The sequence below is a fragment of the Penicillium macrosclerotiorum genome, assembly GCF_028827735.1.
Source record: "Penicillium macrosclerotiorum strain IBT 26536 chromosome Unknown utg000001l_segment0_segment0, whole genome shotgun sequence".
Taxonomy (NCBI): Eukaryota; Fungi; Ascomycota; class Eurotiomycetes; order Eurotiales; family Aspergillaceae; genus Penicillium; species Penicillium macrosclerotiorum.
This window is the reverse complement of record NW_026643081.1, coordinates 3270592-3297484: the sequence shown is the minus strand read 5'-3', so window position 1 is coordinate 3297484 and position 26893 is coordinate 3270592. Positions and strand designations below refer to the sequence as shown.

General features: G+C 52.8%; 6 protein-coding genes across 6 annotated transcripts; 2 read left to right on the top strand and 4 right to left on the bottom strand.

The window, feature by feature from the left end:
• Positions 1–97: 97 nt before the first annotated feature.
• Positions 98–4790, bottom strand: N7462_001124 (Phospholipid-transporting ATPase DNF1; the record flags this gene model as incomplete). Its single annotated transcript, XM_057072850.1, has 3 exons — positions 98–995; positions 1053–4225; positions 4323–4790. 3 exons carry the CDS (start codon positions 4788–4790, stop codon positions 98–100), a joined length of 4539 nt encoding a protein of 1512 aa, XP_056939380.1.
• Positions 4791–7844: 3054 nt separating this feature from the next.
• N7462_001123 (uncharacterized protein) lies at positions 7845–10204 on the top strand (the record flags this gene model as incomplete). Its single annotated transcript, XM_057072849.1, has 2 exons — positions 7845–8789; positions 9530–10204. The coding sequence occupies 2 exons, from the start codon at positions 7845–7847 to the stop codon at positions 10202–10204; spliced, it is 1620 nt and encodes a 539-aa protein (XP_056939379.1).
• A 402-nt stretch (positions 10205–10606) lies between these two features.
• On the bottom strand, positions 10607–11481 carry N7462_001122 (H(+)-transporting V1 sector ATPase subunit E; the record flags this gene model as incomplete). Its single annotated transcript, XM_057072848.1, has 3 exons — positions 10607–10757; positions 10841–11352; positions 11449–11481. The coding sequence occupies 3 exons, from the start codon at positions 11479–11481 to the stop codon at positions 10607–10609; spliced, it is 696 nt and encodes a 231-aa protein (XP_056939378.1).
• Positions 11482–11790: 309 nt separating this feature from the next.
• N7462_001121 (uncharacterized protein) lies at positions 11791–13770 on the top strand (the record flags this gene model as incomplete). Its single annotated transcript, XM_057072847.1, has 3 exons — positions 11791–11832; positions 11889–12119; positions 12190–13770. The coding sequence occupies 3 exons, from the start codon at positions 11791–11793 to the stop codon at positions 13768–13770; spliced, it is 1854 nt and encodes a 617-aa protein (XP_056939377.1).
• A 1735-nt stretch (positions 13771–15505) lies between these two features.
• On the bottom strand, positions 15506–16462 carry N7462_001120 (Transcription factor of morphogenesis MCM1; the record flags this gene model as incomplete). Its single annotated transcript, XM_057072846.1, has 3 exons — positions 15506–15781; positions 15864–15998; positions 16223–16462. The coding sequence occupies 3 exons, from the start codon at positions 16460–16462 to the stop codon at positions 15506–15508; spliced, it is 651 nt and encodes a 216-aa protein (XP_056939376.1).
• Positions 16463–19911: 3449 nt separating this feature from the next.
• On the bottom strand, positions 19912–21501 carry gfsA (glycosyltransferase family 31 protein; the record flags this gene model as incomplete). The annotated part of the gene is made up of 1 exon (XM_057072845.1): positions 19912–21501. The coding sequence occupies one exon, from the start codon at positions 21499–21501 to the stop codon at positions 19912–19914; it is 1590 nt and encodes a 529-aa protein (XP_056939375.1).
• Positions 21502–26893: the final 5392 nt, after the last annotated feature.

Here is a 26893-nt window from a genome sequence, read left to right as displayed (position 1 = left end):
TTGCCAGCAAGCTAGCGGAAAGGAGGAGAGCGAGAGTGTCAGTCATCAATGACGGGTCGTCAAAGGTCCAAGTCTATGCACGGCGGTAGACAGCACCTTATATCATATGTGCAGGAGGCTCGCCGGGGGCTCGAAAGGGGTCTTGGTTAGATCCATGAGTTTGGCTCGATTCCACTCGTTGAAGCATAGCAGCAGAGGAGAAGTCTCTGCTTTGCTCAAAGCTTTGCCGCACCCGTTCAAAAGAATGCCGAGTTCGCTCGTGGGATCGGCGGACATAGTCCACCGATTGAGGTCGCGGATACTGGTCCAGACTCTCGGTATAGTTGGTTCCATTGCTGCCATTCTGGCTACGCGGGTTATGGCCGTTTGTGTGGGCAGATGGAGAGTAATACGGCCGTGGCTCCTGAGAAATTTCAGAGTCGTGTTTCATCGAGGGCTGGATCGGTTTGCTTAGATCCGAAGAGACCGCCGACTCATCGCTTGAGGCGGCGCCCACAGCCGTAGCCTCCTTGGGGGGTAGCGGATCCTCTTGGTCTTCCAGGTGCTTGAATTTACCCAGAGTGACCTGCTCACGAACGATATCGACATCAAGAGGGAAGAACACCTTCTGGATGGCATTGTATGTAAAACGGGGAAGCAAGGAGATCATGAGTGTCACAAGCAATACAATCCAGAAACTCAAGGCCCCGTAAACCTCTGCGGCCGACGAGTAGAATTGACCAGCAGCGGTGAAAGAGGAATAGACACCCGTCCAGAAAAAGATCAGCAGACAACTGATGGCATTGATCAGACAGGTGAACCAGTCCCAACGGTAAGTATTCATCATGATGTAGATGTTGCTGGCGAGGACAGCACAGGTGGCAACCAAGATGCCCATGCGATTTCTGTCGGCAATATCACGGCCACTCTCAGTCGCGAAATTCGCGACCTTGTATAGCATATATGGCATGAAGAAACAGATCACTGACTGATACAGACCATCGCCCATATACAACCTAAAAAGCAAATTAGCACCGAGGCAGTCAGAAAAACAGGTTAAATGGGTCACGAACCAGAACTTAAGCTGGGACCATTCCTTGCGCTCGATACCGCGCATGTAGAGCTGGGGCACGGCGAGAGACACTCGATCATCGACATCCTGATCGAAAATACCCATGAAAATGACGGGGAGGGAAGTAAACGCCAAGTTGACCAAGACGATATACGTGTAATCGAAGAGATAGGATCCATCGAAATCGTTATAGATACAGTACCAGAATAGAGCAAATGTCCACACCAAGTTCTTATAAAAGAAGTTGGCGGTACACTCGCCTAATCGACGATAAGACCATCGTCCATGGACCAGAAGCAGGCGCTGGAGGAAACGGAATTGACCAATAGCGTAGTCTGAAGACATTACGGCCTGTCGGCCTTCTTCACCAGCAATACCAACTCCGACATCTGCTTCTTGAATCATGGCAACGTCGTTGGCACCATCACCAATAGCAAGACCCATGATATTCAATCCATGGCGGACCATATTGACGACGGCAGCCTTTTGAGATGGACTGACGCGGCAGCAAAGCACTGCTTTGCACTGCTTGCACAGAAGAAGGAACCTCTGCTTCAATTCGTCGGAGAGCATCATCTTCAATGTTTCACCATCGACAATGACGGCATGAGTGGGCTCAGGTGGTGTATGATCTGCGCGAGCAGCCACAAGCTCCTCGTCAGAACCAGTTAAACCAAAGACCTGAAGGTGCTTGTCAAGCTCTCGAGCGGCGTCGTCATGATTTCCTTCGGGAACATTAAGAACGATCAGGTCCATATTGTTGTTGAGCAAGTTACAAGAGAAACCGATATTGATGGCAGTCTCGACCTTGTCGCCGGTCAGAACCCACAGCTTGATACCGGCATCCGCAAGCAACTGGATAGTATCAGGTACACCATCCTGCAGACGATCCTCGATGGCAGTTCCACCAAGGAGCATCAATTCCTGTTCAATCTCGCTCGAGACCTTTTCCAGCTTCTCCTCGCGGTCGGTAATTGCCGCCGCAGCAATATCGTGCTCTCGGTTCCAGGCCTGATATTCCTCCTCGCCGAGCAGGCGGTCGGCAACGCAGAGAGTCCGCAGGCCTTCCTTGGCAAACTCTTCAAGGTGCTCGGCCGTCTTACGTCGGAGATCTTGCTGTTTACCACGGGCTAGGCGAGAGTAAATGATGCTGTCGGCACCCTTACAGAAAAGACGAATCGTGCCATCAGGCATGCGAATGATTGAACTCATACGCTTTCGAGAAGAATTGAACTCAAGGGTGTTCAAAACAGTGTACGTGCGTTCCTCGCCCATGATATTCAGTAGCAAATCGTCACCAGCCCGACCGAGGACTGTAAACCCACAGTCACGAGCCGTGCTAACGAGAGCGGCTTCATCGGGTGACTGGGCCTTGAACTCGATCTGTGGTGGGTCCCCGGGAGTGTGCTCAGTGATGACACTGTGGCACAGAGCCAGAGCCAGCATGAAATGCTCAACAGCCTTCTTCTGAGCTTCCCCAGACTGACCCTCCAGATCGGTAACGAAATTCGGAGCGATGAAAGTCAAGTTTTCGTCTTTCAGATATGGGTTATCATGGATACGACGCAATCCCTCAAGCATAGATTTGCCATCTGCGGCAATCTGTGCTCGAGCTTGTGCAGCTTCTTCGTCAGCATTGACTCCTTCACGACGTCGCATACCGATTTGGGCTTCGGTATACGCTTCGCCGTAGGCAAGGCCGTTGATGGTGGATTTCTTGAACTCCATAACGTTTTGTGTCAAAGTACCAGTCTTATCGGAAAAGATGTATTCAACTTGACCCACGTCATCTGAAATGTTCCAAGACTTGGGCACACAGTACAACCCCAGTCTCTCATAGTACATGTAGAGGTCACTGTGAATGAAGACTGCCTGAATGGTACGAACGATTTCGAGAGAGATGTAAAGCGAAATGGGAACCAAGTTCTGGAACAAGATGAGAGCCGTCCAGAAGGTAACAATACCAGTGACGGCAGGTGTGCCACCGTAAGATCCATAGTCGAAGAAATCCAGCGACTTGTCAGGGGCTGCCCACGCGAAACCGTTGACAATGCCCGCAACGAGACACATGATGAACAGAATGATGAAGTTGTAGATAACGTTCCAGTTCAGATCCTTGGCTAGGCGAGCACGCTTGGCAGGTGTCGCGCCAGCATTGAGCATGATCTTGCTCTCACCGCCGGTGAAAACTACCACGCCGAGAACCCATTCAGTACTCCGCAAAGAACAGCCACGGAGTAGCATATTGTTGATGGTCACCGGCTCAACCATCTCCTTCCGTGGAGCCTCAGGAAACTGCGGGTCACGTTGATCCCAGCGAATGGCACCGTTGTAGGCATAGAGGTTAGGGTGTGGAGCCTCGCTCTCGATCGTAAACTCGGCCTTTTCACAATCTCGAGCATGGCGAACTTGACGACCACAGTGGAGAGCTTGGCGAACCTTCAAGTTTGTTTCACCATCCAAACCCTTGGTCTCTACGTAACAGGCTCCGTCGGGGTCCGAGGTGGAGAGAATAACAATATCAGCCGGGATAGGATCCTCGTTGTATAGACGCACGAAGTCACCGACTTGAATGTTCTTCCAGTAATCGCGCTTGAATCGAGCCTTACCGGGAGTCTGTTTGGACATGTCGACCACACTTCCGGATTTCTTGTCTGGCGAGGCGGGAGACATCATCACACTGTCTCTGTTCGCACTCTCGGGGGAAAGAAATTTGTTTTCTGGTTTACTCGAGGCCGTCCAATCTTCGCGGGCCTCGGTTTGGGGCGATGGAACATCTGTCATCGGAATAGCAACATCGGCGGCAAGGGAGTCGCGATGTGAATATACCGAGGCGCGGGGAGTTGCGGTGGTCAAAAACGAATCCCGTCTTTGTTCGTTTCCGTCATCCTCGTCCTCGTTCTTCTTGCCAAACACGCTCTTCATCCAGTGATACGAGGTAATGGTACCTCGGGTGCATGCTTTTTTAAATCGGCGCCACAAGGAGATGTTGTCTTCGGTGGAATTCACATTGTTCCATTCAATCAGACGATAGACTGGAGAGTTATTGACTTGGTTATCCAGTACCGTCCGTCCCCAGTCCTCAATCGCATCTTTGATGGCGGTCACAACAATGATGACAATTAGTGGAACGGCGTTCAGTCCGGGGTTGTTTGCACCGAAAATAGAGAAAAACTATTAAAGGCATGTCAGCTCAAATGAAGTCGCATTTCCGGTAAAATCCAGTCTACTGTCTATTAAGTGAAAGGGAGACGATTGAGAGAGGACGTACGTTGAGAATAATCACGAACAAAAAGTAAATGTTCGCGATATTGTGAAACTGAAGCCAGATGTTCTTCGGAACGAAAGTCAATGCGGTATACTTTGCAGTGCGAATCTTGTTCCTGGGGTAGGTGTTTTTGAGATGGCCTTCCTCATCTCGTTCGGATTCGGGGATCGGGATGTTGAAGTAGATGGTTCGATTCTGTCCGGGCTGTTGGCTCTCCTCTCCGACGGTGGACGCGGCGTCGGCGGATGTACTTGGAGTGGCCGACTTGCGCTTCTCATCCCTCATCTCCGATCGTTTGTGGAAGCGATCAATGATGGAGACACGTTTCCGCACGCCGCCAGAGCCGGTGTGGCGCGTGGTGGCCCATCGTTGACGTTTGGTCGGCTTGGAGATGTTGCTGCTGACCTCTCGAATTTCAGAATTCTCGTTACCACCACCTTCATTGTCTCCGGGGAAATGCACGGAAGCCATTCAGGCTACTGTTGCGCCCAAATGGGCATAAAACTTGACGAAAACTTTGGGTAGACGGGCCGGGTGCGCATTCAGTCGGCGTCTATTATAACTAAAATCGCACGCTGTACAAGGCGGAGCGAACGATTTGGCCTATCACTCGGAAAGTTCACCAGGTGGACCAGTGCAAGGTCATCGGAGTGGGAAAAAGGGGGAGGGGGGACGATGCGAGATCCAAGTCGCGATACGGAGACAGGGTCGGCGCGCGGATCACGACGGGATCGAAGGAGGGCCGGTATCGATTGGCAGTTAGGGGAGTTCCAAGGGAAAGGACGTGTTCTCCCGATGGAGGTGAGAGTAGGAAGGGCGAAAATCACCCACGCGGGGCCATTCAAGGGAGAGGGGAAGGATGAGGTGAGTTCTTTTCTCCCTGGGAGGGGGCAACACGAAGAAAGAAAGAAGATGATGCTGGCGTTGCAGGAGGAATTGGGATGGACTCGGGCCCCATACCGTGTATTTTTCACGGCTTACCCATCTTACGGCTGACTGTACATGCCAGCTTGGTCAGCGCGCTTGGCATCCAGCGGAATCGGGATGTATTTCCTCGCCCGTTTCTTCAGCCAAAATGACCCAGGGTGATGCCCGTCTTCTGAATTTCCCAAGTGAATTAATAAATGAATGAATTGGAGTGAGAGATCATTTGCTGTCGATCCTCATATAGATATCTATATTCAATGCTGGTATATCGTAGTCACATTTGGCCTTGTTTCAGTTGATTTGCCTCCAGGGAATTCGGCTCGGACGATGATACCTTACGTCCGGTATGGAGATGACCATACATATCCTCCACAAAGCCCCGGGCCCCGGGCCCCCGTTGGTAATCACATAAGCGCGTTACGGCCGCATTACCGGATCACTGCAAAATCGAACGCCAGAAGCCGTGGTTCGGCATCTCAATTTCTGACAGTGGCAACGTGGATATATCGGCATTTCTTCAGGGTCAAGACTATGGGAGGAGAAGGGCATGCCTCATCAGCATCGTCTTTGGGGCTGTCAGAGGTCTATTTTCGGGAAATGGCCCCTCCGCCATCCTGCACGAGCCGACACAGCCCTCGTAACCATGTAAGTTGGGTACCCCGGAGTACTTGGACGCCGGGCGCCGAGAGCAAACAGGCATAACACGAGTGCATTAAAATTACCCTATTGGGGGTATCTGTGTACATAGGACTGGCTAGTGAGGTACGTATCGCAGATTGGGGCCCAAAGGGTCCGGTCCGTGTCGATTTCGACCTTCAGCCGAAATCCAGAACAATCAGCATATGCTAGAAGACACTACGAGAATATATCACTGGAATAAACTACCTAGAAGTGTTTATATGATCATGAAGATGAAATCCCACATTGGAATGTGAGCTACATATAGTCTTCCCTCGCTTTAATAGGTTTGATGTACGAACAATATACATGTAGATGGATATACAAGAATCGACACACCCCCAGCAACATCCACTTGACCTATACAATATCAAAAGACAGGCCGACTCTGGGCAATTTTCGAAATGGTGTCTCTGGAATTGTTTGCAGGCCTCGTCAAGAAATCGGCGCCCCACGCGCGAAGAACCATTTTAGAAATGAGACCGAGCGGGCCAACAATCGCTGGACAGAAACAACAATTACGGCAATGTATCGTTTTCAAGTATCGTTTTTGACATCCTTATCAACATCAGATCTTCTGGTCTGAGTGGGGTGTATTCTGTTTTATAGACAGGCCGAGCGGAGCATCTCTTGGGGGTAATGGGAGGGTCGATGGAGGTAATCCTGCGGGCTCCCCTGGGCTATGGCCATAAGGTAACGGCCTACCGGTCGGTACGGAGTACTCAAAGAGTCTGGACAGAGGCCACCTTGGCCGTTCATGGTTTCGTCGGAACATCAAGCCTGAAACCGCCGGCGACACGGCACGAGCAGCCCCCGATCCACCGGCGTCACCGCCATCCACTGCCGTTCCATGGATGCGACTACTACTCCCGTGTGTTGTTCCACTACAATGCCCGGTTGTTTATGGGTGGAAGAATCAGTGTCATCTGCCAGCGAATTTGGTTATTCGTTGCGCATTGCGATATTGACTAGGTCGGAGAGACCCTCCACACTTTTTGGTCCGGGACCTGTCCCCCCTCGCTTCCTCAAATCCCCCTTTTCCCCTCTCCATCTTCGGATGAGCGCGGCCCTGAGGATGGAGCCTTCTTGGCTCAGGAGGGCACTATGTGCCCAGTGGCCCTCCCTGAGCGGGCCCCATGGGTGATCCCTTTGAAATTGCCGATTGCTCCAGGCTCTTTCCGTCCTCACTGGTGCTACCGGTGGATTCGGGGTTAGTGCTGCCTAGATTAATTGCATCAGCAGTATACGTTCCTTGTGAGGCTCAGGCTCTGCTCGGGCTTTTGCGACCAAGGAGTTATGAAGGTGAAAATTTCCTGCGGGACAGTTCCAACCGAAGTATCTTTTTACTGCCACATCTCAATCAAAACATAACAGAGTAACGTCAGCCCGCGCGGCTCGACCACGAACCACGGTGGAGCAGGATGGTGCACTGGCGGCCAGATTCGTCAACCTAAATCAGATCGGCGGTTGCAGCTGTCTGGCCACAGAGTGCCAGGGGTTGATTCAATGCTCTTGGCGAAACATTCGTCCGGTCGGCGGCGTGAATATCAAAGCTCCGTGGGGTGTACGCTGGATTCCATTTGCAGGACAGCGCCATACGAGTGGCCTCGTAGACATGAAGATCCGTTGCAAGGTCAGGGACCTTCGAAGATCCGCACCACGACGACGGTGGCTGCCGAAAATAATTTTTTAGGCTGCTATGAAAACAGACCAAGTAGACCAAGTGAAGAGTCCGTCTCGTCCATTATCATTTCGTTCCAGCGCCGCTCGTACTCGTAACGAGCGAGGATGGTCTTCTAGGCGGTTGTGCCAAAGAAACTGCCCGATCAGGCTATATTCATATCACGTGACGTCGCGCGGAGCCCACGCGACGCGGCCCAAGCTGGATGGCGGGGAACTCTCGAGCTCGCAAGATCAACGATGCGAACGTTGAAAGACTTCTTTCATCGGCCGTCCTTTTCCAAGGTTCATCTCATCTCCGGATCAGAAACTGAAGGGCAAGAACATGTCCCCACGAATGACTCAGGAAACGCATCCTCTCCGCTCTCTGAGCCTCTGACTTTCTTCGATCACAATGGATCCGAGCCAGACACGAGAGATCCCACAGACACGCAAGGAGAACGATGCCTCTCACCACTGGGGGATGGAGGAAAATCGGGAATTTGTATGTCTGAGCAGATCGTGTCCCATGCCGAATCAGCAGCTCCGTCGTCTTCGGTTGGGAGTCTCCATGCCTCCCAGCGCATTTTAAAGGATGGAAAGGAAGTAGTTATCAGTTCGGACGGAGAGGATACCGACTCCGTTTCCTCCCTCGATGACCCCTCTATGCTCTTTGCTCCCAACCCTCGTGGCAAAAACAACAGCAAAGCGCAACCTGCAAAGCCAGACCAGGCACTTTTGGCACGCCTCTCCGCGCCGAAGAAATACAAGAACACACTTGATTCGTTAGTTAATGCGGCGGTGGACGACAATGAAACCGAGGCAAATGTCGCCAAGTTCAGAGCCACTTTTGCCCAATCCCACCACGGAGGCAATCAGTCGGTGGCAGGTCCAGACGCGAGAAACCAGAATGCCCTGAATGAGCGCATGTTAACGTCTGCATTGGGAGAGCATGACGAAGGACCTGGTCTAAAACGCTTGATCGAGGCTGTCCGAAGAACTGAGGCCCTTGACCAAGATCGAGCCTGGCGGTTCCTGGATCTGAAGCAGATGACTACAGCCGCGCCCATATTCCCAAAACATCTCTTTCCTCCCGGATCTCGGCTGGCGGCACTGCGAGGTGAGATTCTGCGGTTTAAATATTTTCAGATCTCCAAGCTGACTACCGGACAGAACCTGATAGCCGCACACGCATGTTTCAGTCTGGTGTCCTAGAATTTGCAGCCTCGTTACAGCACTTGCCAGATGAATTTATCATGTGGCTTTTCCACGCCAGTGTGTTCAGTTCTGTCCCCATCTAGTCTCTCAAATCTAACCCCAGCACAGTTCCCCTTGAGCCGCGAAAAGAGTTGAGAGTTGCTTACTGTCGAATCTTCACGGTTTGTGATATGGTGGCCTATTTCCATGCAATGTGACTAAGATGGGTACAGAAAACCTCTGCTGAGCGTGTGCGATCTTTGGTCCACGTCAGTGATATCAATAGTCTTTTTCGTCAACTGGGTGCGAAGCCGCTAGCTTTAAACCTATCTGAGCCCATTGTTGAAGAGTCCCCAGAGCGTAAGAAATCCTCCCCTGAGCACTGGGTGCAACCAGTCCGAACTCATGATTCTCCACGCCCTAGAGCTATCCCAAGGCTGTGAGTTCAAGAACAAAACAGCTTTAATCTCGATTTTTGAGCTACTTCGGGACGCTGCTTCCCAGTAAGGATATATTTCTATCGATCTAGCTATTCATCGTGACCTGACTTCTCCAGCTTTTCGGATGCCACCCTCAAGCATACAGTTCAGCTATTGCTACGAATTACACTAGACTCATCGCTCACAGCTGATATTACAATAAGCCTAGAACTCCAAACTGCGTTGAGCGCCCTCATTGACGCAGGACCCAAATATCTGGTTCGTCTGCTTGCACAGCTGAAAGTGGCCGTCTGCTAACTAAATCAGGAGCATGGAATCTGCACGACTGCTTTTGAAACAATCAAAACTGCTCAGTTCCAGAGTCGCATGCTGCAATTCCTGTTACCTACGTCGCCTTGGACTTCGCTAGCACGATACCGACTTGCAGCTGCCTTCCTGCTGCAAGATCCAACACCGCTCTCTGAACCCCCTGAGCAGGTCCTTGACTTATCACGTGTTACTTTTTGCTTGATGCGTGACAAGCGATTCCTGATAAAGCAACACAAAGGAGCCAATGAATATGACTACGGCGAACTCATCGCATTGACCATGCTCCTGGACATTATCATCAATTCGGCTCTCCGTGATCTACAACATGATAGTCCAGATGCGGAGAAGGAGTTCAACAACACTGTCGATAGGCTGGCCACTCAACTGAAAAACATATTTACTACGATTGAGTCCACCGGGGCATCCCATCTCAAACGGATGGTAGCCAAAGATGCTCTAGAGGCATTGCACCATCGAGTCGTATTTTCGGTCCGCTCTAAGCCACCACCTAAGAAGAGCTTTTTCGAGACATTCGCCGACAGGCGAAACAGCACGATCTCTAGCCACTTCAAAGTCCGAGCCGTTATTGACACTACGCACGATGATACTACCACTATAACCGCAGATGGCGAAGGTACACTAATACCGATTCGGGGGCACGCTCCCTTTTCATAAGGTTGTGGTCGTGTCAATAATAGGGCCATGAGATGCTTCTCGCAAACTGGCCCTGGAGCAAGAATCATGACTTAGTTTTCATGACTTAGTTTGGCTTGAGCGTGTGTACTATTTTATGACTGAGACGATATTTGTAATGACCATCAATAGAGCGAGGCATTTGGTATGAATTTGTCTCGGAGGATTCTGCAGACGATAGATGAGAAATCAGATGAACGCTCAGGGAAGATAGACCCGTCTTGCAGGTCAAAATTAGGAGATGTGCAAGAAAAGATACCCCTCTCTCTATGGATTGACAAGACGAGGTTACAGGTGCAAGGAGCCCGAACTATAAAACACGAAACAGCCAACGGCGGAATCCAAGGAGAAGAGCCATCAGCCAGATAAGAAAGAAACAGGTATCTAGTCATAGAATCGCCGGTTCACGTTTTTCCCGAACAGTGTCTCGCGGACAGCGGGAAGAGCGTCAATCTCCAACAAGCGCAGACGTTCCTCGAAGGTATTGTTGATCTCGATCTTGCCCTGGCCGCCCACAATGAACACGCCACCAGCACTGCAATGCGACAACAACAGTTAGTTCCAGAATCATATATTCATGGCCCAAAGATCGAAAACCGAAAGCGGGTCAATACTTACGATCCGTCCGGTAGCGGCTCCGACTCGTCCAAGCTCACATTCACCTCCTTGCCCACGTTATCCTTGAACTCCTTCTCGGCCTCCTTGATAGCCTGGTTGACCACATCGGCGTCCTTCTTCCGTGCGCGGATCTCGACCTTGTCCTCGTTCAGATAGTACAGCCCTTCGAGGATCAGCCCCTGCAAGGTGGCTTGGTATTTCTTCTTGTCGTTGGCAGCAACGGTGGAGACCTTGTCACGAGCCTTCTGGAAGAGCTCGTCTAGAAGCTCCTGGCGACCGCCAAGCACACGGAGACGGGTCCGGTTGGCCAGGGTGGAACGAGTGATCTGCTGGGACATGGCGGCCTGCTTGAATTTCTTCTCGTAGAGCACATCGATGGCGGCGGTCTCCTGGCGCACGAGCTTAGACTTTTCGATCGCAAACTCCTCGTCGGCCTTCAACTGAATCTCGCGAGCTTTCTCAAGGGCCTCCTGCCGGATGAACGCGGTCATCTTGCGGAGCTCGCCCGCGACCTAAGATATTCCATCAGGCCTTGTCAGCCGGGGTTCTGAGGTAGGGGATGAAGAGAGACAGCCCCCAAATCATTTCCAAAGGCGAACGTAGCCTACCTGGTCATCTGAAAGAGCATGGCTTTGCGACATGATGGCTGTTGGGGGAGGGGAGTGTTTGGGAGGTTGGATTGAATGACGTGGGGAGGAAAGGGTGTTGTGTCCAACTAAGCTCGGAGCCGCCGCGCGCCTTGGCATCCGCATCCAGCACTCCGCAAGACCTTCCCTCATCCCCTTGTCCCTGTTTCTTTTGCCCTGAGACCCTTTCCCTTGTGACTTTTTCATAACACCCTACTTAAGCTCGAATGTGCACCATGGCCCTTTTGTCCCGGTAGTCAACTAGCTCATGCGCTCTCCTACGGTGCCCCCGCGTCTCCGGTCGACATTGTACGATACACCACGATGGGCAACCTAGGGGACTTATCACCACAGGGCAGTGTTGCGGTGAGTGAGACCTACTACTGGAGGCCTTGACCGCCATGACTGATCGATTTCACTAGGTCGGTGTAATAGTTGGGCTCGTGTCCACAAGTCTGCAGGCTATCGGACTGACCCTGCAGCGGAAGTCTCATCTACTAGAAGACGAAAAGCCTCTTTACGATGGACGTCGGCCCCCGTATAAACGCCGAAGATGGCAGCTGGGCATGGGGATGTTTGTGATATCTAACATTGTCGGAAGCACCATCCAAATCACCACGCTGCCCTTACCCGTGCTCTCCACGTTACAGGCGGTTAGTTGTTCTTGCTTTTCCCGATGCCGCAGGCTTCACGTGGGACTGATATGAAATACGAGGGGAACAGTCCGGACTAGTGTTTAATACAATCTTTGCGACCCTCATCCTCGGCGAACCCTTCACGCGTTACTCCTTCGCCGGTACGGTCCTCGTTTGCATTGGCGCCATATTAATTGCGACTTTCGGTGCCATCGGAGAGCCCGCGCATAGCTTAAATCAACTTTTAGAACTCCTTCAGCGACGTCCATTTCTCATCTGGATGGGAGGAACACTGATCGTGGTATTTGCGATATTGGTTGGTTCGAAGCTGTTGAAATATTGCATGCCAGGTTCACGGGTGAAGCCCACCGCATCAGGCCATTTTGCGCCCCATCTACAACGACTCCAGGGCCGAGTCAAGCTCTTCCGGGGCATGTGCTATGGATCAATCAGTGGAATCTTATCAGCCCACTCGCTTCTGCTGGCCAAATCAGCGGTGGAGCTGCTGGTGCGGACCGTGGTGGATCGTGTGAACCAGTTCAATCGCTGGCAATCTTGGGTGATCCTGCTGGGCATGATCTTCTTGGCACTGACGCAACTATTCTATTTGCATCGCGGATTGAAACTCTGCAGTACCAGCGTCCTGTATCCATTTGTCTTTTGCATCTACAACATCATCGCTATTATGGATGGTTTGATCTACTTCAGACAGGTCTCTGAACTGGCGGGGTTTCACGCTGGCCTCATTGCCTTTGGAACGATCATTTTACTGGGCGGCGTTCTGTGTCTGTCATGGCGTCTTGAGGACGTTGACAGCCATGCCGCTGTGACTGTGGTCGGTCCGACTCAGACTGGGCTGGGACCAGGAATGGCTGTTGTTGAGGAACATCCGCCCACATCGCCCAGACTGCTGGATGGTCTGAATGATGAAGAATCTCAGCTTGGGGAGCGAGAACCGCTCCTTCACGCCGCTGCTCGGCCTCACCATCTTCCTTCATACCACCGGGCGCGAGCCCCCAGTCTCCCCTTCATCCCACCCCTCCACCATCACGAAGTTGCGGATTTGAACGCCGCCTCTATCTGGGCCGAGCTTGACGACTCTGAATACGATTTTAGTAGCTCTAGACTCCGGTCCTCCCTGGAACGACCGCGCAGCTCAAGCAGCAGCGCGGCGCTGAATGGCTCTACACGCGAGCTTGGGCGCCACTCGACCATCGGTCCAATTTCCTACGACCGCATAAGAGGCTCCCGACGATCCTCTCCTCCAATACAAGGTAACCTTTGGCGTCGTTCTTCGGCGCCCATGGCAGGGCCTGTAGGTTCCCAACGGTGGTGGCGCAGCACTCATGGATTTAATGGGTACGGTGCCATCCAAGAAGACGAAAGCGACCACCAAGGACCCGATGAGCCATCGAGTCCTCTGCAGCACTCGAGGCTTGATCTTGTCGCCGGTTCGAGAAGAACTCTGTTAGGGGCTTGGCGACGTGGACGCCAATATTTGTCCCGGTGGACGGGCCCGCAGGCGGGTGCTCAGGATGGCCGTCACACCAACTCATCGGAAAGGTCGTCTTCTCCATTACTACCGCGTTCCGGAACTGCTATTCCCCGGGCTCGAGGCCCTCACGATCCGCCCTCTGAGTCAGGACTGACACCATCGTCATCGCTTTGAAAGCTCTTCTTTTCTTCGCCCCGTCGTCCCCAACCCGATACGTTTACATACCAAGCCATGTTTCCTTTCCTAGACATTTCCGACTTTGATTTACAATATACCCAAAGAACTCTGTGTCCCATCCCCAATCTATCCTCCATTGTGTACAGTAAATACCATTGCCTCGCCCTGGAGAAGAGGAAAGGCACGCGGTTTTCTCCCTCTCTGACTCGGTCTCAAGAGTCAAATTTTCTCTCCGCCTCACACTTTCCTGTCTGTTTCGTTCTGTTTCCAGCATGCTCCTGTTCAAATGCTACGATACCACTACCTTTTCGTGTTTCTTTTGATGTAGTCCCGGGGTGGATTGGATGAAGCTCGGATGCCATGGGAAATATACAACTTTAATGTCGAGTCACTAGTCTACCTACGCTCAAACATCATGAAAGATATACATACTACGTACTATCACGAAATGATAAGTGATCATCAGTCTCAGACCATTTGCATAGTTCTAAGAGTTTGGAAACTACTGAACTAGCGTCATTCATATATGCTTACCCAGATTGGATGTAATCGACGGTGAAGAAATCGGGATAGTACTGTATATATCATGGTGTACATATTTACTTGCTGCGAGTTGGGAAGTATCGAGGATATATATACTTTTTATTTCCGACATCACCGACCGCCATGTATATTTATTTAGATTTTGATATAGACCACTAGAGTGACCATGGAACTCCCCAGAGGATGCAACAGCATTTCAATGAACATTCGATACTGAAATCGGCAATTCCTGAAAAACAGTAGCATTAGTTCCCTAAAGATCAACTTCTCAATGAAGCCAGACCAGTAAAATCATCTTATTGATAACTACAGACTTGCATCAACAAACCCAAAACAGGGAGGGAACGATCGGTCCGAATGTCACCATCCTGGAGATACCAAATACACATAAAGAAAAAAAAGGCCCAGATAGATACTTTCGAGGAACTCCGATCCCAAGCAAGTAGTTTCAAAGACCAGAAAACGGATTGGAATAGGAAATTCATATAGAAGCACTCTTCAGCACACCGCAGCACATAGGGGTACGGCATGAACAGCACCAAGGGGTCAAGTAAAGCACACAAAGTTGTTGGAATTAGACACTTCGAGAGATAGAAATAATCAAATCAATAATGGTCATATGAGATAAACAAGTAAAAGAAGGGACCACTTCGCCAACAAATCAATTGCACCACGAACACCACCACCCTCCAGCTGGTTGAGGCAGAGGGGCCAAAGGGGGGGGAGGCAGAAAAAAAAAAACAAGAAACGGGGGCAGAATCGCATGAGAAGTCCAGATTTGCGTGCTTGCGCTCTTTTCTCTCTCTCTTTTTCTCCGTAAGGATTTTCATATGTTTTCTGTTTTTTCCCCGAGAGGAGTTCGGATTCATGGTCCAAGCAGCAAAAGCCAGAGTTTAAAAAAGCAAGACCATAATGGACCGAATTGCAGTATCCAAGACAAGACACCTGGAAAGAGATCTTCAGGGTGTTTGACAATGTACACTTCACATGAGGTAAAAGGGTGAAAGAGGGAACGGCACCACCTCCGGCCAGCGAGGACAGGAGGGAAAGGGGAGGGAAGGGATGGATTCAGCACAGATGGACGGGTATCAAATGAACGCGAGAGAGTTGAGCGCGCAGGGAAGAAAACAGAAGGGAAGACGCAGTATCCGGGACCCCCAACCGCAGCGGCGCGCATCAGCCAGATTATTTACGCCGTAGGCTGGTGCTGCGGGGGCATCCGATTGCCGACGGGCATGCCCGGGTACTGGCCACCTGCCTGCTGTTGCTGCTGGAGATTTTGGTAGTAGGCCATCTGCTGCTGCTGCTCGTTGGTCATGTAGCCGGGATGCATACCGGGACGGGGCATGTTGGATTGCGGCGCGTTGACATTGTTGTGGCCCACGTCCTCGGGCGCCTCGGGCGGGACATCGGGGGCATCCACGCCATTCTCGCTGGTGGTTGGGTCGGGAGCATTCAAACAGGCCTAGGGGAGGGGAGAAAGAGGAACGGGTGAGCCGATGCCCACTGCTGTGGCGAAGAGGGGTGGCAGGTGGTAGGTAGCTTACCTGGATGAGGTTCTTGCCCTCGGCCTTGGTGACCAGTGGCTGGAGCTTGGGGGTGGTGAAGGTATAGACAAGGCCGGTCTCGGACACGACCAGCAAGAGCACCTGAGTGCCAGTGAGAACGGACAGCTCGTAAGCCTAGACAAAGGAACGCCACGACGTCAGCATGCATGTATCGTGAACTCGCGATCGAGTCATCCGAGGATGGAACGCGTAGGGAGTTGCCGTGGCAGGCGACGAGAGAAAAAGCGTTTTCATCTCGGGGATATGTCGAACAAAGCCGGGATTGGGATGGCGGCGAGGGGAGGGAAATGGGGAGGACGGGTGTCGCGGTCGCGACTGGAAGGGGGGGGGGCAAGTACCTTCTTCATAATACCGGCCTTCCGCTTCGAGAAGGTAATGTGGCGACGCGATTTGTCCTGGATAAACTTGATCTCGATCTTGCGACGCTCACGGCCGGGCTTGTCATCATCATCGTCGTCGTCCTCAGCGCTCATGCGGTTGCGCTTGGTGCCACGAGCATCCGCTCCGTTGCCGGGCTGTTGCAGCTCATCGTGAGTTGGGGACAGTTTCTCGTCGCCGACGGCAGCCATGTCGGCCATAGTGAAAGGGGAGTCGAGAAAGGAAGAGGGGTTGAGAGAGAAGAGTGGTGTTGTCAACGAGACTGTGAGGAGTGAAATGGCCCAAAGGGGAAGGGATCAAGAATACCCAATCGAGTAACGCGTTTTGGGCTTTCGCAGGGTTAAAGACGGAGAAAGAAAGGAAGGGGGAAGTCGAAGAAGGCAAAGTGCGCGGTGCGATGCGGCAGGCGGTCAGTCACGTGTGGGGTCCAAGGGTATTCGTATTACCGTCGCCGCGCCAAGTGGAGCCCACCCCCGAGGCTTGTCCGCCGCCGGCAGGGACTTCTGGCTGCATACAATTCCCCTACTAGCCCCAAGTACCCCTCTGTCCGCCCGCGCAGTCAGCGCAGGGCCCGGTGGCCATAGACGGGGGAAGCAGGGGCGATATCGCCGTGGGAGGTGGTGTTTCGTTACCGTCAGCGCCCCCTCCCTCCTCGTAAGCAACCCCGTTCATTGGCGGCTCCGCTCTCGAGGGGCCACCGAGTCCCCCGTTCGGCGCGCAGCAAAACGGGTCCTCAACTGGACTCGACGGGACTCGACCGTCTTTGCCTCGAAGACCCCCCGACGCCGACGGGCGTTCCCTCCAACTCCCTGCACGCCCCTCCCCCCTCTCCTCCCCACCCTCCGCTTGCCTCCGTTTTCAGGTAAGCGTAAAGCGTAAACCCAATCTTGCCCGTGGTCTGGACTCCCTTGACTCAGAACTAAGGGACAAGGCTACTCCGACTTGTACTAGGTCCGCAGGCCTTCTAGGGCGGACCAGGGCGTCCCCTTCTCCTCTATGCTGGGCTTTATGCTTAATCCTTCCAGCACGTTTCCTCCCGGTCATCAGGTTCTGCGGCCGCTCTGATCGCCTGGATTTTCTACATCCCTACCTCTCTCTCTATCTCTCGGCTTCCTCCACCGGGAGCCAGGTAGGATACCACGTCCTCCCCCTCCCATTCGACCGATTGCTCCAAATGGTGGCGACCAGATGTTTCTATACTTAGGATCGGAGCCCCCCCCCCCCCCCCCCCCAGCGAGGTTCGCCCTGCATTCCACATCCCTGGTCCGCTCGCGGGTTTGGCCCCCAGCAGGCAAAGCTTGTCGATCGTGGTGGCTGGGGGCACCAACCCGTGAGTTCCAATAATCTCCCATCACCAATCATGGTGGTTTGATCGTGATAATCATAACCCCCCTGTGGTCCGTCCGTTACCATACCTCGGGGCGCCAGCCGTGAAAGGAGACCCGATCATGTCTTGCGTCCAATCCTCGATCCATCAGAGACGAGAGAACGCTGGGGAGCCTGGTACTCTCTATCCCGTCCCGCAACTTCTCGACGGGAGGAAGAGCCCCGTGATGAGTTCCAATGATCCCTCCTATCCAGGGAGGTTGTGGGTGAGGTGATGCGGGTATATACGTAGTGTATCCAGATACATAATGTTGGAATCCGCACAGAGTACTCCGTAGGGAAGTACTCCGGCTACCAGACGCGATTGGGCCCCAGACTGATCGGAGCCTATTTCATTGAATCCAGACATTCGTGCGCACACGTCGTTTCAGGCACGAACAAAACTCCCCCCCCCTTTCCTCCTCTCCTTGACCCTGAATTTGTGTACTCGGTACTCGGTACGGAGGAATTTGCCCACACAGTGTGAAAGGGGGAAGTCGAGAGAGCTGGACACCGCTCCTCCCCCTCCCGCCTCTCGTATTCCTATCTCTTCACAAATTGTGGACATCCTAGAGAGAGGAGAGAGAAGAAACCGGCAGAGTCCATCGTATCGGGAGGGGAGAATGATGGGAGCCAAGGCGCCCGGTCGCACAATGAATCTGCGGTGTATAGAATCCCGGGGGACTTGGCCCGGGTGGAATGGACCTTGTCTCGGCCCCGGTCGGATTCCCGCGTCTGCAGTCAACATTTTAAGGCCTGCTTTCGGCAACGCTGGACTGCCCCCTCCCGCCTGAACGCTCACATTCATCCCCATACGCAATTCAAGGCTCAATCACGTTCAGCTCATGGCATGTGCAAGGGCATGGGATGCCAATCATGGGTCGTACTGTGATAGTCGCTCCCTGCAACAGAGGGGGGGAAAGACAGGCAGGAGACAGCGAGTACGAAAATCCGTCCATATCCCGGAACAAGACTCCGTTAAACCCCCTAGACGTTCCTCCTATACGCCAGACGATGATGAATGGGAATCCCTGGTCCCTCTCAGGTGAACCAGAATGCTGAATTGGAAGAGTCTGGAGCCCCCAAAGGAAAAGAAAAAAAAAGAGTAGCACGTAGAGCATTTAAAGTAGATCGAGTCGCGATGAAGGTGAAGACTGAAGACTCTTCTGAATGGGGGCGACTCTCCCGTACAATTCTGCCCTGCATCTGTCGAGGCGTTGAGCTTCTCAGGAAACCGAGAGAAGCAAAGACCACGCGTGGGAAATGCCGAACAGGCAGCATCCATTCCGTCCAACTACCGGCAGAACCAAGCATGAGTCTAAACCAAAACAATCCATAATCCACGTTCCCCCCCCCCCTCCCCCTTTGATGATTCGGCCCGGTCCGAGACAGTTGGAGAAGAGTCCAATGACATGGTCATACACGACAGCCTGAAGGAGAATGGACACTCCGGTCGACTACATCTACGCATCATACAGGACATTTATCAAAGAGGTTGAAATCGGACACGAGTGTCGACATTCATCATATTCTTCACATAATGAACAACAGTTCAACGCTAATCACCAACGGAAGACCCAAACACGGCCTCCGGCTCAAGTCTATTTTTACAAAACAATGCAGGGGGGATTGGATCCAAAAAAGGGCCTCTCTCTCCCTGAGGCGTAAACGGAGAATCCACAAGACGTGGGAGGAAAAAAAATAAGGAAAATAAAAGAGTAAGGAAGGAAGAAGAATAGAAAGGGAAGGACGAAGGAGCAAAGCATGGACGAGAAGAAATGGGGGGAAGAGGATAAAAGACTCGACCCCCGGCATCACTAGCAGCCAAGTAGAGGAAGTGGGTGGCCGTGATAAACAAACAGGACCGGGAATATAATCGGAGCACATAAACCTCCGAGTTCGTGCACCAGAATGGACTCCACCAATGCTAACGCCGGATAAAAGAACAGAAACTGGAGGACGCGAAGTTCAGGTCACGATCACGAGTCTCATCCGGAATAGAGAAAAAGCTCAAGGATGGGTGGGATGACGGTAGGAGTTTGTGTCAGTCAGGTGAGCAATCGGAAAAGGCAGGGGATGAGTGAAAAGAGAAAAAAAAAATATTTAGAGTAGTGGTTAAAGAGAAAAAGTGAATAGAATCATGTGCAGCGAAGTGAAGAGGGCGTGTGGCAATCGAAGAAAAGTCTCAAGCAGACCAACCCCCAAGGACCAGCCTTGTAATCACTTGTAGGGTTTCTTGGAAGTCGCTTGGTTTTGGACGCCAAATCAAGAGGGAAGGAGTCGATCATTGCTGGTAGGTGCCCTTGATGAAGTGATCACTGATACCACCACCACCGCCGCCCTTGGGACCGAGCCAGACGATCTCAATCACACTGTGACCCTCATCTTCCTCGCGCACATAAAACTGGTGCACGTTGTCACCAACCACATAGGCATCGTGTAGCAACCAACGGTCCTTGGTGACACCGTCATCTTCGGCGGGACGAAGCGGTCCTAGGCGCTCCTCGAAGCCACGAGGATCCTCGGGCCAGGTCTTTTCGACCGCGTCAAAATTGATAGCGTCATCTGCCACAGTTTCATCGTAGGTATATTTGACGAGAGAGTATCCGTTGGTCATGACCCAGAAGGTGCGGACAGACTCGCCGGTCGCATTGTTCACAGTCTCCTCTTGGTCAAAGACCCAGCGGCGCAGCACCGACTTCCGGCCGGCGGCGGCAGCCACGGTTGTCATCTTCACCACATCCTTGGTGTACCAGCTGTTCCAGTGGTGCATCGACTCGATCTTGCGGCCCGACTCATATACACCGTCCACAGGATCCGTCATATCCATCTGGTAGAGAGAGGGCCAGAGGGTCAGGGGAGTGTCGCCAAAGCGCTGAATACACTGCCCAAGCTTCTGGTCGCCGGGCTGCTCACCCCAAGACTGGCATTCGTCGTAGTACTTCATGAGAACGTCTAGCAAGGGTTTGGAGACGAAGACACCGGCACCGCCGAAAGCAATGTGGCCGAAAGTATCCACCTGCCAGCTGGCCTCCGATAGGGACCCAATATAGTGCTTCTTCTTCTCGTCAAAGAGCTTCAGCTCCTTGGCGATGGTGGGGAGAGAGAGGAAAAAGGTATCGTCGTCGCTGAAGCCAACCCAGGTGGTGTGGGGACGGTGCTTGCGAATGTGTTCCGAGAACGCCTCAACCATCCCAAAGTAACGAGCCGTGAAGTCGAGCGGGGAGGCCTTGAGAGTCAGATCCAAGCCGCGGTTACGGAAGTAAGTCTCCTGCTTCTCCAAATCATCATCCGACTCCGGAACCAGAACGATCAGGCCCGCCTTGGTGTTACCATAAGTGTAGAGCAAGGACGGGAGGAGGCGGTCGAGACGGTCCACGGTGGTGGCCAAGCCGAACAGAAGTTTCGAGGTCTCTTCCACATCATCATCGGCCGCCACATCGACGTCGATGATCTCGGGACAGACGAAGTTTTCCTCCTGGTTTTCGGGCGACACTACCATGCCACGCTCCATGGCGACCATAGGTGGAAGCACGGGCTTCTCAACCTCCTCCAGAGTGTGGAACTCGGTGTCGGGGGCGACGATCCGCGGGCGGATGTAGGCACGGGTGTAGTTCTTGCGTGGCAGCCATTCGGACATGGGCAGCGGGGCGGCCAGCTTGGGGTCGACCTCGCAGGTGTTGCTAGACGCCAAGCCCGACGCCTGATCCGGTGTATCGATGATTTGCGCGTGTTCGCCGAGATTGACGCGGTCGGCGGGATGCTTGAAGCGGAGGAAGGCGGTGCGATCATAGCGCTCCATGCACCAGAAAAAAATGCCAATCGACACCAGGGCGATCAACGGGAACACCGTCTTCAGCCGGAAGAGAGGCATTCTGACGGTATTAGGCGGAGTGGATTTTTCGAACATGTACGTGAGGTTGAAAACGGGGACGTCGGCGTCAAGGGGAGCAAACGAGGAGATTGGTCCCTTGACTTAGGGAGTGCTTGCTTCTCGAGGGGCCGGGGAATGAATGTGGAAGTCGAATCGGGGGAGGGGAGAAATCGTTTCGTGTCGGGAGAAATTAGGGTACAGTTGTAGCTGGTCACCGAGAAGCGAGCCCGCCAGAAAATGAATGTAAACAGGGACGAGATGGAGTTAAAGAATGACAGGCAGTGAAGCCGAAATCAACGAGAGGCTGGCAGCGTCGGGACCCGCGACACGGTCCAAAGGGGTGATGGGGTGATGACGAGATGGATGTGTCGTAGGCGGCTGGGGTGTGTTGGCCCGGAGAGAAGGGAGGAGGAGGGGAGCAGACGAAAGAGATCAACGCGGCTGGACCGGGCGTCCAGGGCGAGAAGCAGTCCGATGCTGAAGAGTCAAGAGTCGTGAGAGGGTGTGAAAGTGTGGAAGGGAAGAAGGAAAGGGAGAGGCGACGTCGAGAAGGTTATGGGGCTTCTTGACGCTGGTGGGCATACCAGGGTGGTCCTGGTATTACACCCGTCACGGTACAGTGTAAGGTTTTTTTTCCGCCGTTTTGGAGGGTTTGGGCGGTCGTGCCTGTTTGCGGTGTCGAGGCATCGGCTACGAGAGATGGGTTCCAGGATTTCCAGGATTTCCCGCCCTCGATGGTGCGGATGCTGCTGCATGCGACTTTCTGTGTATCTGTTGATCTGACTCTATTGGAGGATCTGCTGTCCGCTGAAAGACCTTTTTGGTCTTTTTGGGCCCTGCTCATTTGCTCTGATTTTGTGTGTGTTGTGCTGGCCCTGTTGATCTATGACGGAGAACGGAATGCCACTAGGCGAGGAATCACCCCCGATTCTTCCCCATCGCCTCCCATCGAATACGTATCAGACGAGCGATGATCAGCGCAAACCCATTTCGTCTTCCTGTCCTCTTCTCCTCCGTACTGAATTCTGAATCCCATCCGCTGCTAAAAATAGGCCCTCTGATTTGAAGGTTGGCGACCTGGGCTGCTGCATCGGTGGTACTATGATGATCGTTTGCAGCCAGTAGATCCAAATGCGACCAGACAGTCCTGTTGCTCGCGCTTTCCTAGAGAGATGGAGCACCGAGTCGACACCATATCCCCACCCGTCGGCGCACCGGGGAGTTTGGGCTTCACGGGTCGTCCAGGGTCTCCCAAGACGGGAGATGGGTGCATCCATCCCCGTGGTAGGAGGGCCCATCTACACTACCGTCCCGAGGTTCAATACTCTACACACATTCATGGTCCGTTTACTGTTCAAGCACACCAGTCATTGTGAGAGACCGAAAGCATCCAATCTATACCTCTCCTCACAATCATGATGATGCCCGAGGGGGGCCATAGCCATGGATCGTAGGGTATCACAAATGATCGTGTATAAATCACGTCACTTCTAGCGGGTGGTTCCAGTGCACTAGTTAGTTTTATTCTATATGGATCTAGACACCTGGCAGGGGCACAGGAGAGCAATCTCCGATCGCCTCAGGGTTTGGCGTATTGGACAGCATCGGAAGATGCGATCCCTCTTTGCAGATGTCGGGCATCTCAGATCTCATAGATTGGCGACAAGTGGAGATGGGAGGTGTATCCCGAACGTAATACGCAGAACACCCGGTCTGTACGGCGGGTGTTTAGTGTTGGTACCTTTCGATGTGGCCGGATTCCCTCTCTGGGGAGCATTACCGGGCTCATGAAATGAGATACGCGGGCCCGCGCCTTTACAGGCCACTTACAGGCTCTGTACGGGGGCGTGAACTGACCCAGCCAGTCCAGCCAGAGGGAAAGAGAGGGAAATGATCTGGAGGTCGATCGCCCTGGCATCGAGCCGCCCCGGCCACTCAGCAGCCACCGGAGGGGCGAGGGTCGCCATCGGGGCCCCCACGGACGCGTGTCCCTCGCTCCCGTTGACCTGGGCTTTCCCCGTTGACCCTGTCACCACCAGGACCACTCATCGGACTTCGTTGCCACCATCTCAGGCGCGGTCCTTCTCCGCGCACCATCCAACACTCTCCCAACTGCGCGAGATGCTTCGCACACCCAGACCCTGAAAAAAAAAAAAGACCAAAAAAAGAACAAACAAAAGAAAGTGAAAAAAGCTTATCGGTGCCCATTTTCCAACGGCTTGGTGGCAAGGAAACCAACATTCAGCCGTGGTCCTCCTCGACAGTGGGCCGCGATCGACATAGATGGAACCATGCACTCACGCCCTGGCCTCCTTGGTTTGTGAAGATCCAAAGGGGGAGGGGAACAGGAAGATGTTCGTGGGCTTGTGGCTGGTTGCTCCAAAAAATCGTCTTGTCGATGAGACAGCTGCGTCACGATCGTGCTGCGTGTTCTATGTATATTAATCATCTAATACTATACCGTCGTATTAATATATGACGATATATGATCGGCCACTATTATAGCGTCCTACCGAAATCCGCGATGAGACGGGGAGAGGGTGCAGCCTATAGCCAGATACGCAGCTGCGCAGTAGAGATGACTACGTACGAGTCACTGGCAATGAAGGTCCCTGCTCTGTGCAGGGATTCCGGAGTTCACCTTGATCTGGAGGTGATCGAGGAAGAAGAGATCGAGGCATCACACCGTCTACCAGCTGTAATGCCAGGCCGGGTTGTTTCACCTGTTGTCCATCACCCGCGGGCGACCATGTTTCACTTCCATTGAACGTCCCACCGGTGCCAAAATGCCCGTGCTAAGCGAAGCCAATCAATTCAATTTAACCTTAACCTCGACCGGACGGCGTATCCATTGTACTCTTCTCTCGGTATCGCCTATACCGATGTACGACGCCGATGGGCTTGCTGTAGGCAGCCACCATAAAAGAAGAAAGGAGAAAAAAACAAAAAAAAAGACAAAAAAAGATCGAATTCCCCCTTTTTTTTTCCCTCAGTGAACTACCGTCATCATCTAGAAAATGTCAGTGTCCCTTGGCCACCGGGCAAGCGCCGAGCCCGCGTGACGAGTCTTTCGTGAGCACACATTAGCCCTCTCCACGAATGATATTCCAAGAGGCGGGAAGGGGGCAGGGTGCGAAGTGATATAGCCTATAGAGTATTGGAGAGACGTGTGTGTGTGGTGTGTTCCATATCTTTTGGCTGTAATTTAATTCTCTGCGCTACGTTGGTCGTTCAAGCCTCGATGGAGTCCCAGGGGCTTGGCGATGCTGTCATAGTCCTCAATGCCTCGTCGTCCTCGAGCAGAGAGCATATCGAAACCCCCCAGAGGAGAAGCAGGGACCCGCAATTCAAAAATAGGGGGCGGCGCAGACGTTCCTGCAGAGGCCACGGGCTTCCAGGAGTGGGACCAGGGGGCTCTCCTAGTGGCCGGGGGAGATAATCTTACGGACCCTGAAAAAGAGCGTGTCAGGTTCCTGAAGTGGGCCCCGTCGTCTCGGAACTCGCTGGATCTCCTGTCGTACTTTCCAGGGCTGAAACCCGGCCTCGCAGTGATATGGACCCTGATCATCGGCTATCGTGCTATAGTTCCATGCCGGAGTCCGTAGTCTGTACTTGGTCCTCCGTCCTCGGTGCTGCGGCCAGTGGGCGCCCCAGCTGGGTGTATACCGGCGTGGACCACATGCGGTGCTGTTCTTAGTTGAGGAGAGAGAGAGAGAGAGAGAGAGAGAGAGAGAGAGAGAGAAAGAAAGAAAGAGAGATTCGAAGCCTAGCTGCCGTCTTGAGAAATCCGATTCCTGAGCGAAATGATGCCATCTTTCGCCATTCCCGCGCTCCATCACCCCAAAGCGACTGTGACCGCTCCAACTTCCCAAACCCCCAAAGAAGCAAGGCTCGTCCGCGGCCGCTAAACCTCCTTTGGTCACTCGCTCAGAAGACCACAAAGTCATTTAAATTCAATGCGAGGGGGGGCCCTCGCATTGGCCCACCTGCCGCCCTGATTGATGTAGAAGAGGAGAAGAGTAGAAAAAAGTAGAAGAAAGATGGAGACCATTCGCGTGCTCGCGGAAGACTGGATATGATGATGTCTCCGTCTATGACACTCGTCTAGTGCAACCGCGACTTTTCTTGTTCTTCTTGTTCTTGACCCCTAAACCATTGATTTCTTCTTTTCCCCCTAAAACTAAAACAAAATAATACTGGAAGACGCTCGTAGGACACATTCCCCTACCGTCAGGCTTTGGGCTTGGTCTCCTGATCTTCGTGATGGATCCTGGTCGACGAAGATGACAGGCTGATGCGCTGCCGATCCTCGTACCGGACCAGGGTCATCACTGACACGATTCCAAAATCGAAGGTTCGGCCTCTGTTGGCTCTCTGTCTCGGACTGATTCAACAGGGGTAAAATAATTCACTGAGGCGCCGAGTGTACCCCGCACTCGGTCTCTGAAGAACAACATGACTCGCTGAGTCCGCGAATAGGGCCCCCCAGCTAACGAATTGCAGAGCCCGTCCAGCCTCGTGACACATATAACACATATAGAACGCATATAACTCATTATTGAAAACATCGACGCCACACCGAGCCTGGCCGTCATCTCCATTCCCGGCTTTGATATCGCTCGAAACGGCAGATCAAGTTTCGTCCAGACTCCGGGCTAGGGAATTCAAAAGGGTTGGAAAACAGATCAGCCTCGAAATTCCATATGTTGCACCGGCATCGATACATGACGTCGCCCTGCATACATCCTCCCAGACAGGATAGGCGGGATACAGTCGGCGGGCATCGTCTTTTGGCATGTTGACCACAAGTCTGGGGTGTCACGGCGAGGAAGCTTCTGCCCGTCGTGTCACCAAACCTTGTTGCCGCGTCCTCGCGTACTGCACCGGAATCACTGGTCTCGCCGGCCTTGGAAGATGCGGGTGCTACGCTCTTTCCGGAATGAGATTGAGATGTTGCTTCGCACAAACTCTGGCGTACGCATAGATGTAGACAGCGGTATATACGTAGATAGGTATAAAAGACCTAGAAGTTATTTCAGTGTACGGAGGCTACTTCACAAGTCTTTCTCCACCTTAACCTCCGGTCCTTTAAGCTCGCATGTTTCTTACTAAGTTTATTCTCATCTAGTTTTGAGAGCCATATACGTTTCCTTCTCAATACTATAGTTCTGGGCTATGGGCCCTGAATAGACCTCGGCACGACCTTCCCGAGCGAGAGTCATGCTAAGCTCCAGGCCGCTCATTGACACTTCCAGTGTAATCTTCTCTAAGTCCGGCCAAATTATACTTAACGTGAGGAAGGAGACCAGAAAAGGCAGCCCTAATAACACGACTCCTATGAATCATATCACGTCACCCACGGATTATCTTCCAAGTCTATTCTTTGTTTATC